At 43.4% G+C, this 16,479-nt stretch overlaps 1 protein-coding gene across 1 annotated transcript in view; it reads right to left on the reverse strand.

The window, feature by feature from the left end:
• The window catches only part of LOC135520023 (ER membrane protein complex subunit 2), a 67,746-nt gene that overhangs the window by 14,583 nt on the left and 36,684 nt on the right, over nt 1-16,479 (reverse strand). The window contains exons 5-10 of the mRNA XM_064945331.1: nt 16,406-16,463; nt 7,954-8,039; nt 7,535-7,594; nt 4,432-4,513; nt 4,061-4,171; nt 822-926 (exon numbers count right to left, since the gene is read on the reverse strand). Coding sequence (XP_064801403.1) covers nt 822-926; nt 4,061-4,171; nt 4,432-4,513; nt 7,535-7,594; nt 7,954-8,039; nt 16,406-16,463 — 502 coding nt within the window. The remainder of the gene's footprint in view (nt 1-821; nt 927-4,060; nt 4,172-4,431; nt 4,514-7,534; nt 7,595-7,953; nt 8,040-16,405; nt 16,464-16,479) is intronic.

Below are 16,479 nucleotides of genomic sequence, written 5' to 3' on the forward strand. Positions count from 1 at the left end.
TAATGGGAAAAAAATCTCTATTACTAGGCTATTCAAAATAAAATACAAATTCACTATAATTGTAGGATTATTCTATAAACTGCCCTGCACAATCAATGAATCAACAGCATCACCTAGGCCTATACATTCTCTCCCAGACTCCTTAAAATTAAATTTATAAAAAACACACAAAAAAACAGGTAACCAGTCCATCCAGTATGAATAATAATACAGTCCACACTCAAAGGCGATTACTAGAATTTGTTTAATTTGGGAATATCGTCAAGAAAAATTACGTACAAAATACATTAAATCCTACGCTTTTTTATTCTGCCTTGCGTAATATGCAGTAGGCTATGTATTGTTTAATGGCACATTATTTTAATTCAAGGTTCTTTTCAGGCTTGGGCTCATTCATCGGCAAATGTTTATGCATAAGCTGTAATATATGTATGGGTGTTCTACACACAACCTCTTAATGCTTTGAATTAATAAATCACCTTAGAAAGCGCTGTCCATTTCGTTGTGTTTGGCTTTGAAACAACATCCACAACAACCATGTTTTTTACTCAGTTTCAACCTGTTAAGCCAGGGCTGACTAGCCTTGTTGTATAGGAACATTTAAGTGGAAGAGGCAAGTGGAAAATTCAGCTCAGTCGCAATAGCATGAAGCTTGCAACACCAGGGTTGTGGGTTCGATTACCACGGGGGACCAGTACGAAAGAAAGTAGGAAATTGTGTGCACTCCACTGTAAATCGCTCTGAATAAGAGCATCTGCTAAATGACTAAAATGTAAATAGTGTAGCTTTCATAATTAAAGTAGACACATGGCGTGACTCACCTGATAGGCACGGTTGATTTGATTGGTGGCCCAAGCAGCATACCTCACATTTGCCTTTTTCACCGTGGCGTTCACTTTGGGGCAGGCAGCAATGTGGCTTGCCGACTACACAGGGGAAGAAGAAGGGAGTGGAAAGCAAGGGAGAGAGGAAAGAAAGGTGTCGTCATATCAAAATAGCAATAAAAGCATAAATGAGATGAATGCGCAACCAACTCCGCCGTGGGCAGGACGAGAAAAAAATTGGCCCGACGACACGAAGAAAACTTTTATGGGAGAGGAAAAAGTGAGTGCTTTATTTAATGCCCCAGCTCCCTGAGTGCAGTGTCACTTAATGGGCCCTAATTTCTCCAACACCATAGATTGCCGGTGATGACAGGGCCCGGCATATCTTCAGTGTGTCTTCAGAACCCGCGGTGCTGTGGCGAGCGAAGCGCGATGTGAATCATGCTCTCTGCCCGCCCCAGCTCCCCTCAGAACCACAAAACCCATGTATTTTCCATGCTACTGCCATCGTCTCCGAAGTGCAAACCCCACTAGGCTTAAACGGGCAGCACTTCAAAGACGTCCCTGTGGACATGCTGAAACTTTAACTACACCCCAATCAACTTTGCCCCCCCCCCCTATTTCTAAAAAATGTTTAAACGATTTTGCTTCTGGATTTCTTCTTCATAACCTCCGGCGTATGATGTCAGCTCTACCCCAGAATCATGTCGTCTTCCGGAAGGATCCCCGCTAGTGGAGTGACACCGCACTGACTAACACTAACTAGTGTTAGGCTCCTCCTACAGAGAATGAATAACATCACAGGCCCACTAGGCTCCTCCTACAGAGTTGAGTCATCCAATGTGTAGATTCCCGTCATTGGTTCATTTTGCATTGTACAGCACTTTGTGACATCGGCTGATGTAAAAAATAAATGTAAAAAAGGCTTTATAAATACATTTGATTGATTGATTGAACCTTACAGTGATCACGGCTACCAACTACTCAGCTGTACCAGGTGCTCTGAACGACTAAACTGAACCAATCAAATAGCTCTTCGGTGAGGAGCTGCCCAACAGTGGTGTTCATGAAGCTTCACAGTCTCCCAGAATCAGATGAAATGGTCAAAGTCATCGCCTTGGCACAATCCCATGTCAGGAACGAACTTGCACTTGTCAAGGATTTCAACTTTGGACCTTGTGCACACTAACGTTTTTACAATCAAATTTAAATCTGAAGCCAATATACAGGTGGCAGTGGATGATTTGACAGAGGAACATAAAGTCCTCTATTTAACTATGTATGCCTTTCCTATGCACTTCTCAGTAGTTGATATTCAGACTTACCTTATGCAGGTGCGTAACAGGCCTTGCAGGCGTGGTTCCCTTATGCGCGCTGAATACATTTAATTCAAACCACTTAAAACCCTCCCACTTGCTGGCCAACAGACTTTCTCATGGAGTTTTCATTCAATAGGATTTTCAGGGCATTTATCTAAAGCCATCCCCTTTAATTTGGCGTACCTTTAATCTGAATTTTCTCAACAGACTCACTAAAATATATGGAAAGAACGGTTCAGAATATTAGGGATCAATGAAAGAAAGCCTTGTAGATCTAAATACACACCTATTTCTCATTTTGAACACCAATTGCTAGATTAAAAAAATATTCTGATCTATATTATTTACGGTTAGGAAAGTATTTATGAATAATAATAAAAAAAACAGGTTTGGAGAGCCTATACGCACAAACAATATTGGTCAATCAAAAATACAGTGGTTCGATTCATCCTGAAAGCTGACCTATTCAAATTGTTCAAGGCATAAAATATTGGAAGGTGAGAATAGTGTACAGTAGTGGCTGAACAGAAGTCAATAAGTCCACACTAAATCATGGAACTGTGATGAGAACAGTCCAGTTGTCGTGAACAGTGTGCCAGTCTCCAGGTTTAACCTACTACATGTACTGTATGTATGGTCTACAGTTCGCAATGGTTCCAATAGGCTACATGTCCCAAATGATTGCACAACTTGTAATATGGTAGCCCGATATGATCCACTATTGCTAGCGATCCTCAGGAACAACCACACGAACGTGACAGAGTGAAGAAAGGTAAACTGACTGTAATGGAATGATGCAAAATGTAAGGAGAGGAACACTAAAGTGACCGTTGTAAATGTATGTGGGTATAACTGACAGTGGCATGGTGAAATAGACCTAGAACAATTGTCATTTATATTTACAATCCCCTTATCCAAATGGCTTACTCATTTACCTAGTGCTTATCAAATCGCTCTTATCAAATGTGCAGAGAGAAAAGTGCATACAAAGATAAGAGCACCTAAACGGAACGGAATTAACAACAATAACTTTGGAGCTTAAGGGACCTGAAATTCTTAAATTGATGCTGTTTTTTATGCACGTTCTGTAGCTAGCTAGCACCTTGAAGACCTTCTTAGACTTACCTCTTTTTCCATTTACCCTGAAAGTAGTCTACGGGCCGGGAGAGACAGTCATTGACGGTTTGAATTTGTTTAAATAACGTTAGCTCATTTGAACCCCATGGACTACTTTTAGAAACATAAAAGTTAGTCTATAAAAGTGAAGATACCTCTTCAAAGACCATGAACGGATCCCAGTGGTTTGTCCCCTTTCCGGGTATGAGATGTTTTGACTGCTTGAACCCCTGTTGCAATAGAGAGAAAACACTGGAAGGCCTGTCCACCCACCCTTATTCCTGCACTCTCCGTTTGTGTTCTTATGTCAGGACTCACTTACATATGATGCATTGGTGCTAACGGACCACTTCCTATTTACATAAATATGCAGATGAAAGGGGGGCATTTGGCGCAGACGAAATCAAAACGTTAACCTGGGCCGGGGCTGCCTGCGACTGACAGAACGCGGGAATGAGGCAGTGGCCCTCTCTTCCCCGTTTTCTTACTGCCACTGCTCTTTATTTATTTGAGTCATTTTGGTCCTCAACATGAAAAAAGGTCCCGTACGAAAGCCTAGAGGGGTAAAATGACCAAAATAGAGCGCTTGAAGGGGAAGACTTTTCCAAGCCAGGGGGTTTACCCACTGAGTCAGCATTGACCTGACCTATCTGAAAGCGGGGCTCTGTGGTCGCTACACAAAAGGCAGTAGCAGGCCTGCACATTTTGACAAACCACAGGAGAAAAAGGGATGAGTTGTTGCTCTTTCACCCCCCTCCCTCGGCTCCTCTCATCATGCGATGGTTAGATGTGCGAACTCACCATATACAGACCGAACAAGGCCCTCATGTTCCTGTTGTTCAGCTTCAGAGCCTGGGCAAAATACTTTCTGGACAGCTCCAGGTTTTCCAGCCCCCCCTGGGTGTACTTCACCTGTGAGACAAGGCATTAAAATATGGGCATGAGGCATGTCAACCGGGGGGGTGCTTACGCAATGCCTACATGGCATCTGGATAAGCACGACATGACAAGCCGTGTAAACATTTCGACATTCATGAGCGTGTATTCCCGTTGACGTTAAGTGCAGCGGCCCGCTCCTCCAGTGAGAGAGAGCATTCACGTAGAGGGCTGGGGGGAAACATTATTCCATAGTTAGGCCGCTTGATGACGGACATGCAGAGAGTTATACCTACCTCAGCGTATTGCTCACAGTACAAGTGATTGTGAGGGTTGGTCATCATCAGCTCCTCCAGACAGAAGGCTGCTTTTCCATAGCTGTGGGAACAAGGGAACAATGAATAGATTGATGACTTAGAGCGATGGACAGTTCATCTTCCAGCTTTAAAATAGTACGGGGGGGAAAATGTGCTCCATTTCATCCGTGACGTAGTCCACCCATTCCAATCCGAGAGTGTACATTTGTTCTGCAGAAAGTGCTATTGCCGTTTACTGTACATTTTGGCAAGTTTGGATCTATGAAGATGCATCCAACAAACTAAGTTTATTTTCACACTAAGGGGATCTGGTGGCCTACGTGGTTATGTCTATATTGTCGAAAATCTGTTTTGCAAAGTGGAACATTGAAAAGGAGAGGAGCGGGGGGGCTCCAGACACACAGGATCAATCTGTCGGTCTGTCTGGCAATGTGTTTTTCACTCTGGTAATGTGTAGTTAAATACCTTCCTGAGGTCAGCGTTACAGTAGGAACTGGCACACTGTGCCCTACTTCAGATGAGATCACTTCTCAGCAGACTGCTGGAGCTGTTGACCTCACGCTAATCTGCAGCCATTCCACATCTTAAAACACACAGTTTCCCCTTCAGGGGACCCGTCCAAGGGAAGGCAAGTTTATCTCTCCAGCACACACAGTCAGAATTACACAGTCCACACACACTCAATTCCCACGCCTTGAAAGACTACATGAACTCAGAACACCAAAACAGGGCTATTAAACAAAATTGGACAAAACACAAAACCCAGCATTCAATTCTAGTGTAGAGAGACTGTACGTGATCCAGCATATGCTGTATCAGCGCTTGGCAATGTGCAGAAAAACCAAAAATGGTGCTTGTGGTGGCTGGGGGGGGATCATAAATGACACAAGATAAGGATGCTAATCTGTAGCCATTTCACTGCCACAGAGGGAGAAAGGGTCGGGGGAAGAAAAAAGAAGCTCTGACGCAAGCTGGGTGTTTTTGGCGGGAACAGACAGGACCAAATGCTGCCTCGCACGACATGAAGAGACGATCGGGCCCATTTAGAGTCTGTTTAAAGGACTTCAAAAGAAAGAGAGCAGCATTAGAGTGGTGGGGAGAGCGAGAGAGAGAGAGAGCGCGAGAGAGAGAGAGCGAGAGAGATCGGGGTATTCAGAAGGTTGGGGGGCTGCTTACAATTACCACTTCCTCCCCATAAAGACTTTCAGATGTGCTCCTGCAGTGGCCCCGGGCCTGCAGCGGAGAGGAGAGGCAGCCTCCATCAGCAGGCAGAGGCCTGGCTGACTGCAGTACCGCACCCTCCAATCTCCAACCATCATCATCACCACCACTCAGCTCCAACTCGCTACACCTGGGTTCAGAGACCACGCTACTACCTCGTGGTGGTAGCACTGTTACTATGACTCACACATATGCTGTGTTCTCTTTGAACACCAAACCAGGCAATGGTTGGTTTTTGGTGCTACCAATTGTAATACCACAGTTTGACTGAGTTCCACCCCAAAGCTTTTTCCCAACCAGACTTGGGCAAACGGATCAAGATTCCTCCATTAGACTGCAAACTGACCACAGAAAGTCATCATGCTCCATTGGATGACCAGGCCAATCTGAACCGTTAGACAGTAGTTAAATAACGCCTAATTCAACAGCACTACAAGCTCAGATGATTCCCAATGAGTCGAAGCATCTCAACGGTTCAACGCAACAATAATAAAAAGGCACAATCTCAATAATGTCCGAATATCACTCAGCGGTATGAGGATTTTTTTTGTTTTTTTGTGTCTTTCTTTTTTAAAGTTTCCACTGCGTTAAGCTATTAATTACTGTCATAATGTTTGAACACTGATGCCTGTAGACATGTAACAATGGCAGGCCGTGAGTGATTTGTATATTTTTAGCTTGCGGGGCGCTACACACTGAGGGCGGAGCAGTTCATTGCTCTTCCTCTCTTCTCCATCAGCCTCTGTTTTTTCTGGCTCTGGAAACAAAGTGCCACCAACTTCTCCTGGGAATCTCTCTGCATCCACTCTCCCTGCCTCTCGCTCTGTGGAAAAGAGAGGTGATGCTGTCCATGCTTTCCGGAAGAGAGGAGGGAGAAAAAAGGGAGTTTGTAACCCAAAATAAAGAAAAAGAGAGAAAAGAAATGGACACGCCTGTAGATAAGGGGCTCGGGGAGTGAATGGGGTGATATTACAAAAGTTTGGCTAAGCTGGGAGATAATCCGCTCACCCCTGGATGTCCTCCCTCTACTACAGCAATAAAGCCCCTCGGGACAAAAACGTGAAATATCCAATAAGCAGCCCTCTCACAGCGCTAAACATTCCTGCAGACACTGCCCTCTTGCCAGGGTGACCGCAGAGCCGGTGTGCTGCTCGCACACACACACACACACACACACACACACACACACACACACACACACACACACACACACACACACACCAGAGCGCTTACACACACAAACACACCTCCGTGAAAGACGTCTGCTTCCCTGACTCCTAAGCCCCCAAGACAATTAAGGAGGGATAAAAAATAAAAAGTGACAAAACCAAACAAAAACATTTCTCACAATGCTCTTGTCTTGGGAGCCTGACAATTACCCCTGGCAACAGAGATATCAGTAGGGGGTTGTCTTACCCACATATGTATGAACGGGGGGCTTAGGGTCAAAATCCTATTACCCTCCTCTTCATGTGACAAACATAGACAGGGGCTCAATGCGGACCCCTGGCTGAGTTAGGCATTTCAACGCCCCTCTCCATTGTGCCCATCCTAATACATCCCCGCTCTGGGATCAAGCAGTCAGGTCAGCCACCGAGACTGGGAGAGAGGAGTTACTGCTTACAGACACTCCCCAGTCCCCCCCCCGAGTCTGATAGAAGCTGACAGGTATGATAAGGTGTTGCCTCCAGGTCTTGACACCAGGGAGTGCAGGCAAAGCACGAGAGCGAGAATGACCCACACCACTCAAACCTGGAACGGTCACAGGTTATTCCTCACCACTGGAATAATACGCCAGTCAAAACGTCACAAGTGATGTACATGAGGTAGGCTAATGTGATGGAAGAAATGCGATGGTTACTCGTGCTCGTTGATGTAGAGTTCCGACAATTCATGCCACGCTTCCTGGTCCCCGACGAACCTGTAAAAAAAAACAGTAAGAAATTTAGGGAGTCTCCCGTTGAGGATGCAGTTCAGCACCGTCACACCATGTTTTTTAGAACCCTGATTAGCAAGAGGATCATCAACAATAACCTCTCTAATATATAGTACAATAGCTGAAATCTCCACGTTTCAAATCAATCAAAAACCGTGGCATTATATAACTAGGCTAACAGACGGACAGGGCAGAGCTCCCAAGATGGAGTCGAGATGAGGGGGTCTCATGGACAGGTTGTGGCCCAGCCCGGATCAAATCGAATGCAAACCCCCTTTTAATTAAAAAGGCCAGGGGGGGGTGCGTGTGAGGAGATCCAAATCCCCTTGTAAAACACTACTCACTGCTCCAGATACTCGTTGAGCTCGCGGATGGCCTCGGCGCTCTTCCCCTGGGCCTTCAGAATCGAGATCTTCCTCTTCCTCGCCGCCTGTGGAGAATCGGCATCAACAGAGGATTAGTAAGGTCTTAGCTCCTCAAGTGTTTGACCGAGGAGAGGGGGTCTCCTCAGAGCTCACACAAATAAAAGGGAGAGGAGAGAAAGGAGGGGGGGGGGTTATATGTTAAATGAGTTTGGGAGTCTTGGAACTATGCTCATGTGGAAGGTGGGGGGGGATATGAGATGTTGGTCAACTCTACCCCCCTCTCTGCTCCTGGCCCGAGCCCCTTGGGAATAGGGACCATCAGTTCACAGAACGCCAAGTCGATGGAGAGTGGAGGACTGGAGTAGTGGGAATCGGGATTTGACATTTTCTCTACGGAATCATCAGCCAACAGCGTTGATGTGAAGTGGCGATTTTCAGTACCAAATCATTTCAGTTAAGCGATATCTTCATTTAGGAGAGATATTGACCTCATTAACCAGCCTTACTGAGCACTTCCCTGTTACAGTTCTTACACAGTGGTGAGAAGCCTCGCTACTTAAAATGCTGATGTCCCTACTATTATTGATATTGTTTTGGGGCAACTTTAAAATTGATATGCCAGCATCTCATAAGAGGTAATGGTTAGCTAGGCTATATCTGTGGAAAGAAGAACACAAATCATGAGTCGATGTTTGAGTCGGCGTGTGTGAGCTTAGTGTCTGAGATAGAAGGGGATGACTCACCACTTTAAGTGGGGAAAACAGGGCCTTACCCCAAACTCGACAGCCAGCGCATTCAGAACGAGCTTCTGAAGCCATGCTAACTTACATCAGCCTCCAATTGCCTTTTCTTTCATTTTGATGTTGAAGTGACCTTAAAGTGGATTAGATTCTCATCAATCTGAATCAGAAAGTATTACGCTCGCTCCTCTGACTTTTCCAGGCAGCGTTTGCGAGGGTGTGTGTGTACCTAACAGCGGGCTGCTGTTGCCATTAGAATGGTGCTGCCCTGCCTGCCACGGTCCATTTTATTTATGGACTGGCATTTGATTAAGTGGGGCTTCCTTTCTCCCACACTCATAACCAAAGCCATTGAGGGCTGTGCATGAGTCACGTCTGAGCCGCCATAAATCTGGGAATCCACTGACACCGCCGTCACAATAAATCCACTTATCCATCACCCTGGAACAGGGACCTGCACTACAGCATGGCTATGGTGCTTACTTACACAACCACACACATCTAAAGTCAGCAATTTTTTTTATAAATATCTAGATTATTGTTGACCTGTATTATTGCTTGCATTTGTTCTAAAAATAAACACATACCATGTGAATTGCCGTTTGAGAGTGGTCCTCACACAATTAAACACAAACATCATCGAGAAAATATTATTCAAAAGGATGAATTTATGGGGGGGGTGGGGGGGTGTCGCACCAACTTCCTCTTCTCTCCCCTCCCCTCTCCCCTTTCTACCCATAAAACACATATCTCCTCAAAATATCAAACTATTCTACATGGACCATATTCTACTGGGGATTGATGCTATGTGAGATTAAGGAATTTTTACTCACTTCTAACCAAATTGCTAACATGTGTACTTTCCCCGTCCGATACCAAAAATCTGTCAGAACACCAACTTTCAGTGCGATTCTTGCAATTGTAGGCCTATCCCACACCCCTCTCTTTCCCCCTTCCTCTCTTCTCTCCCAGTCCTTCATTCCTGATAAAGAACCACTTGGGGCTCACTCAGAACACATGGAAGTTGGTAGCCCCGAAGGAGTCACACAGAACTTTATTAAATGCGGAGCTCTTCCAAACCGCTCCTCCTCTTGCTCTCTCCCCCTCTCCAAACTAATGATCCAGAAGAACCTGGCAGCAGGGATAATCCCACCGTTGTCATGATTCTTTTTTAATTAGGGTTCTCGAGGAGCATTTAGAGCACTGGATTTTTTAAATCAACCCTGGCGCTAACTGAGAAGGACTCAGACTGTGAGGACAACGCTGGACACCTAGATAGCACATTATAATAATGTTAAATAACATACAGAGGGAGAGATGGAGGGGTCGAGATTGGAGGGAAACGAGATGGAGAGAAGAATACAGAGAAAAAGAAGGGGGGGCCCATGAACGATGTTATGTGCCGCTGTTGTGAAATAGCAGGTAGATGAAGGTATTAACGCATTAAAAGCAACACTAAAACATTCAGAGTAAAACATTTGTTTACAGTAAAAAAAATATTTAAAAAACTGTTACACAGATGTTTCAAATGCCTAAGAGCTTAGGGAGTTTTACTTGTATTACTTGGAATCAAAAGTATACTAAGGCATCCAGAAATCAAATACAGAAGCATTGTCTAAATAGTGCCTAAATCATATGGTTGCAAAGAGCCAATATTTTCAATTTCAATAGGATCTGGTTTCAGCTCCGTAGAAATCTGAGTGCATCTTTACCGCTGTAATAACTCTCTTGTCCTACACTCATACAATTCCCATTCAACCTCCGTAAGGGATTCTTAGTGACCTCAATTACTTCTACACAACAATAACGATAAGATGAGGGTCGGAATTCCATTTAATAGATGAATCATCCAGTGTCATTTGGACTCTGAATGAATAATTAATGAAGTTACCTTTTGTATGAAATTGTGGTAGACAGACACTAGGCTAGGCTAGGCTTTTTAGCCAAAGTTCTTAAAAAAAAAAGATGAGAAGCACAAAAATGCATTTACGCAAGCAGACGAGAAATTCTCCAGATCATTGCTGTAGGTATTGGAACACAATAAAACTATGGAAGGGCTAAGAGTTCGACACATTCTTTGGACACCGCCATGGCAAAGAAACCTTGAGCAATTTCTGTTGATTCAACAATTTTGGTTAATGGGTACCACATCTATTCCACAGCCTGTAATTACAACAGCTCAGTTTCCAATCTCCAGCTCGGCATGCTGGGATGCCTCACAAGTCCTTGCTGTGGTCGCCAATTTTCCGCCATGTCTTTGAGCTCCATCCCCTCCCTCATTGTACAGAACATGTTAGAGAACATGCTGGACTGGGAGCAGTGGAGATCCTTCATTCAAAGACAGGTGACCTAAATGATGTCAGCCCCTGTCCACACCACACCCTCACCAGCCAAGAAGGGTTGGTGGGAAAAAATCTGGCCTGGAAGACACCAGGGGACAGTGAGGACCTGTTTCCATTCCCGCCCTCAGGCTTAACCGAAAGGGCGTTGGTGTTACAGATGGCAACCACCCAGCCTTGAGATCAGGAAACGGACGGACCGATCACATCCCCAGGACATCACCTGGGTGGTGCTCTGATTGGCTAGCGAGTACTTAGTACCCACCATTCCCACAAGGGTACTATTCCCAAGGCACCTCCCATTTCCCATTGGAGAATATCTCACAACCCAAAGAATGATTAGGGCCATTAAGTAAACTATTATGTGTCATAAGTAAAGCTTCTAGAAAGCCTTTGATAACTCAGAACCCGGTAGACTTTCAGCAAAGTCTACCTAAAACATTGTCCTTACAAGCAGACGAGAGACCGGAGCCTTGTGAGTCACTCACCGTTGTGCAGCACACACCAGGTGATCTAGTTACAGGAATTCACAACTAAATGTTTGCTTGCTAGATATCTTATAATTATTAAGTTAACTGCCTAGAATGTGCTAAATGCTCTGCAGTTGTGCATGTGGTTTTCTAATTTCGTAGCTAGCTAGCTACAGTGGCTTGCGAAAGCATTCACCCCCTTGGCATTTTTCCTATTTTGTTGCTTACAACCTGTATTTTGGGGGGGTTTGTACCATTTGATTTACACAACATGCCTACTACCACTTTGAAGATGCAAAATAATTTTGGGGTGAAACAAACAAGAAATAAGACACAAAAAGAATTGAAAAATTGAGTGTGCATAACTATTCACCCCCTAAAAGTCAATACTTTGTAGAGCCACCTTTTGCAGCAATTACAGCTGCAAGTCCCTTGGGGTATGTCTCTATAAGCTTGGCACATCTAGCCACTGGGATTTTTGCCCATTCTTCAAGGCAAAACTGCTCCAGCTCCTTCAAGTTGGATGGGTTCCGCTGGTGTACAGCAATCTATAAGTCATACCACAGATTCTCAATTGGATTGAGGTCTGGGCTTTGACGAGACCATTCCAAGACATTTAAATGTTTCCCCTTAAACCAGTCGAGTGTTGCTTTAGCAGTATGCTTAGGGCCATTGTCCTGCTGGAAGGTGAACCTCCATCCCAGTCTCAAAACTTTGGAAGACTGAAACAGGTTTCTCAAGAATTTCCCTGTATTTAGCGCCATACATCATGCTTTCATTCTGACCATTTTCCCAGTCCCTGCTTTTGGCGAACATCAAACGTGTTTGCTTATTTTTTTCCTTTAAGCAATGTTTTTTTTTTGGCCACTCTTCCGTAAAGCCCAGCACTGTGGAGTGTGTGGTTTAAAAGTGGTCCTTTGGACAGATACTCCCATTTCCGCTGTGGAGCTTTGTAGCTCCTTCGAGGTTATCTTTGGTCTCTTTTTTGCCCCTCTGATTAAATGCCCTCCTTGACTGGTCCGTGAGTTTTGGTGGACGGCCCGCTCTTGGCATGTTTGTTGTGGTGCCATATTCTTTCCATTTTAATAATGGATTTAATGGTGCTCCGTGGGATATTCAAAGTTCCTGATATAATTTTTTAGATTTTTTTAGGGATATTTTGAAACTTAATTTTTTCCATTTTACTTCACCAATTTGGACTATTTTGTGTATGTCTATTACATGAAATCCAAATGAATCCCTTTGAAATCACAGGTTGTGATGCAACAAAATAGGAAAAACTCCAAGGGGGATTAATACTTTTGCAAGGCACTGTATCTAGCTAAGTGGTTAGCTTCTTCCAAAATCAAGCCTCGCCTGTTAACAGCAGAGAATCCCTTCCTGGATCATGAGCCTTGCTGTCTAATATGAGCCTTGCTTGAGCCTTGCTTTCTATACTTTACTTGTATATTTTAGGTCAGAGACTGTATAAAATGTTTGCAATGTGCTCGTTAGCATTTAGTTATTATTCTCTATGAGATTTTACATGTAGTTATTAGCATGGCTAACCTTCGGATTGTAAGGCACAAGGTCGGTATAAAAAAGGCATGACAATTTGGATACATCCCAAACCTAATTTTAATAATTTTCTTCATTTCCTACACAAATGTGTTATTTACACACTTTGTCACATTGAGACATATTGTAGAGTGGCGTTTTATTGTAATGATCATGCTGTTTAATCAGATTTTTTGATATGCCACACCTGTCAGGTTGATGTATTATCTAGGCAAAGGAGAAATGCTCACTAACAGGGATGTCAACACATTGGAAAGAAATAAGCTTTTTGTGCGTATGGAACATTTCTGGGACCTTTTATTTCAGCTCATGAAACCAGCAATTTACATGTCGCGTTTATATTTTTTGTTAAGTATATTTATTGCTGAGGTTGTGGAAGTGCCTACACTGGCAACTTGACGACCAAAAGCATTTGCTCTGGAGGCATCATGGCCTATACAAACTAACTTGTGCTCCCCTTCCCACCACCTGTCTTGTCTTCCATGACAGTGTATTCAATGTGCTTATAATTGAAATAGGACATGGTGGAGCTAACCTGTGTAAAACATTTTAATAGAAGAATGAACAGTGTGACTGGTTTTGTCCCAACAGAAACAGAGAGTAAAATAAAGAATGACGGTAAATGACAAAGTGAAGAAGGTGTAAAGGGGTCTGAACGAGGGGGGAACAGACAGTTACACGCCAGGGAACCGATAGAGATGAGGGGGGCAATTCTTCCACACCAGAAAGATGGGGAGGCGACTGCATCAGAGCATACCCAAGTTTATTGATTTTGTCAGCAAGGCCTCCGTTTGTTTGAAACAGACAGTCGGTGAGGTGCAGAATCCTCACATGGTGTCCAAAGGACAAATGTTTATGCTTAGTCTCTCACACTTTGCCAGCCAAGAGAAAATGTTTAATATATCTAAGCAAGTCCATGTGTCGGGGCAACGCAGAAGCTTGTTGAACGTCTACAGGAGGACTGCCAAAACAAATGAAGGTCATGGTTTCTTTTGAAAACCCTTTAAAACATGTATTTTCTTGCGTGGCCACATGTCCCTATGGAAACAATTAACAGCAGGTACAATGTGTTTTGGGTTGGTGGTCAGGGATTGGCAGAACACTGGATAGACATGGTCCTGCAAGTCATTCAGCTGAAATTCAATATAAATTGAGAGAAGACTGTATGGAACTTAAAGCAACAATTGTGTATATCTAAAGGCTATACCCATTTATAATCTGACGGACTCAAATGGTTAACTGCTGTGTAAGCCAGAGCGTTGTATTTGTTGGAATTGTTTTGTGGGAAAATCAGTTTTGCTACATCATGATGATAATGCAGACTAATTGGCAGATACAGTTATACATATGACACACAAAAGACAACATATGGATAGAACTGATACAGCAAGTGGCGATCAAGATAGTGGCAAAGTAGCAGCCTGGTCAGAGCCAAAATGCTCTACAAATCTCACAGCGCATTGTGCATGGGCCTAAGATATAATATAACAAAGAACTTGAGTAAAAGTCAAACGGCTTCCTGTATCTGTTTAGAAGTGAACGCTGGGCTTCACACCTGAAGAAGGGTTGTACATTTCGATCAATTTTGCTGTCGACTAACCGACCCTAATTAAACCGGGTCAACAAATTGTAAAAAAAAATAAATAAATAAATAAATAAATAAATCCAGACAGTAAAATTGTGACTAACAGAAAACACTATGCATGAATACAAGAAATTGCCATTTTTCATTCAGAGAACCATGCAACAATAGCACGCCTATTGTATTTTAGTCAAAAGGCTATAGCCTATTATTGAACATGGTCTTCCAGTAATGAAGCAGCTAATAAAACGGCATTTTCAAAATTCAATGTGGAAAACCCCGTTCTGAACAGCACACCTAATGTGAGCGGTCCCACATGTGACAGATGAATATCTCAGTTAGAAACATAGAACGAGGGGGACTCTAATAGCAACAACTAGGATGGTCTCTGGCTTCTGGACAACAAAAGAAAGTTATGAAAACCAATAGAACATGAGAGAAATGCTGATTAATGGCATGAGCTTCCAAGAATAGCTTCCATGTTTCTATGGATGGATTTTGGCTACTTAGGCTACTTTGAAGCAAGGTAAGACATGCCTCATTATTTGACGTAAACTGTTCAGGTTTCAAACAATTATACTGCCTCATGCTTACATTGCAAAATGGTGGGTGACAGGGCTGATAACCTGTCTACCGTTGACTAGAGCCTATTCACTCAAATGACGAAAGGGAGGCGCGTTTTAATTATGAGTTGAGATAGAAACAAAAATATTAGCTCTTTTTAATCATAGCCATCAAAATAAAATCGTAGCCGAAGGCTTACAAAAGCATGTTTCACTCAAGCTCCCGCAGTCTCGGTGCATAATTAAACGTTTAATCACGTTTCTCCAAACACCAAATTTTGAAGATGCCCCAAACGTTACATTTCAAAGTGCCTTTGACACCTTGGGTTGATCCTGCTGTTCTGTATTGTTCCATTTCTTCAAATGCCAAATTTAGAAGGATTAAGTTTAGGGACTCATTCCCAAATGGTACAGGTATGGGTTAAAACGAAACCAAAATAATAATAATTAAGTGTCCACCACTGGGATATAAAACAGAACCTTCTGATCCAGAGTCATGGGATTAGGCACACCCCCCAACCCCATCCACAACACCCTAGCAAAACCAAAACATGGTAATTAGCGCTCACTGTTGCCCCAAGGACATGGATAGACGTCCAATTTGAAGTCAAACTTGAACGATCTCCCTGGTTTCACTCCAGTACCAGCTCTTTGAGGAGCTACTCTCGTTTTACAGGTGATTGGCTATTCCGCCCCTCAAACAAGGTAATGTATGCTGTGCGCGTGTGATAAATAATGTACATGATGACTAACAAAAAAATACACAAGCGCCAATTTAATATCACTAAATGATGAAAACATACTCGGACTGATGGGCATTTTCACGACAGTAATGGAGGATGTAATACAGGAGCACAGTCCTGCTCACCCCAGAAGGGGTCTAAGAACTACCTATATATCACCATCTTCAAAGAGCAGATATTTAGTTTAGCTTTAGTTCCACCCAACATGTCAAACACTGCCTAAGACCATGAACCCCCCCCCCCCTCAAACACTTGTCATTTGTGTGGGTGAGAGCCTGATTAGCAATGTGGTTGAGGTTAAAAAGGCCAAGGGGAGTTTAAATAAGCAAACTCGCACCACTAATACCAAAACTTTACAGCATATTCAAAAGCTGTCCAAAAAGTTTGGACAACAACTGTAACTAAATAAGAATAAGTGTGAGTTTTTCCTCACTTACCGTATTGGTGGGATCATCTTGCAGTATTGAATCATACTGCTTGCTGGCATCCTCGTACCTTCAAAAAGGCAGAA

This window comes from Oncorhynchus masou, chromosome 29, assembly GCF_036934945.1.
Source record: "Oncorhynchus masou masou isolate Uvic2021 chromosome 29, UVic_Omas_1.1, whole genome shotgun sequence".
In the NCBI taxonomy this organism is placed as follows: domain Eukaryota; kingdom Metazoa; phylum Chordata; class Actinopteri; order Salmoniformes; family Salmonidae; genus Oncorhynchus; species Oncorhynchus masou.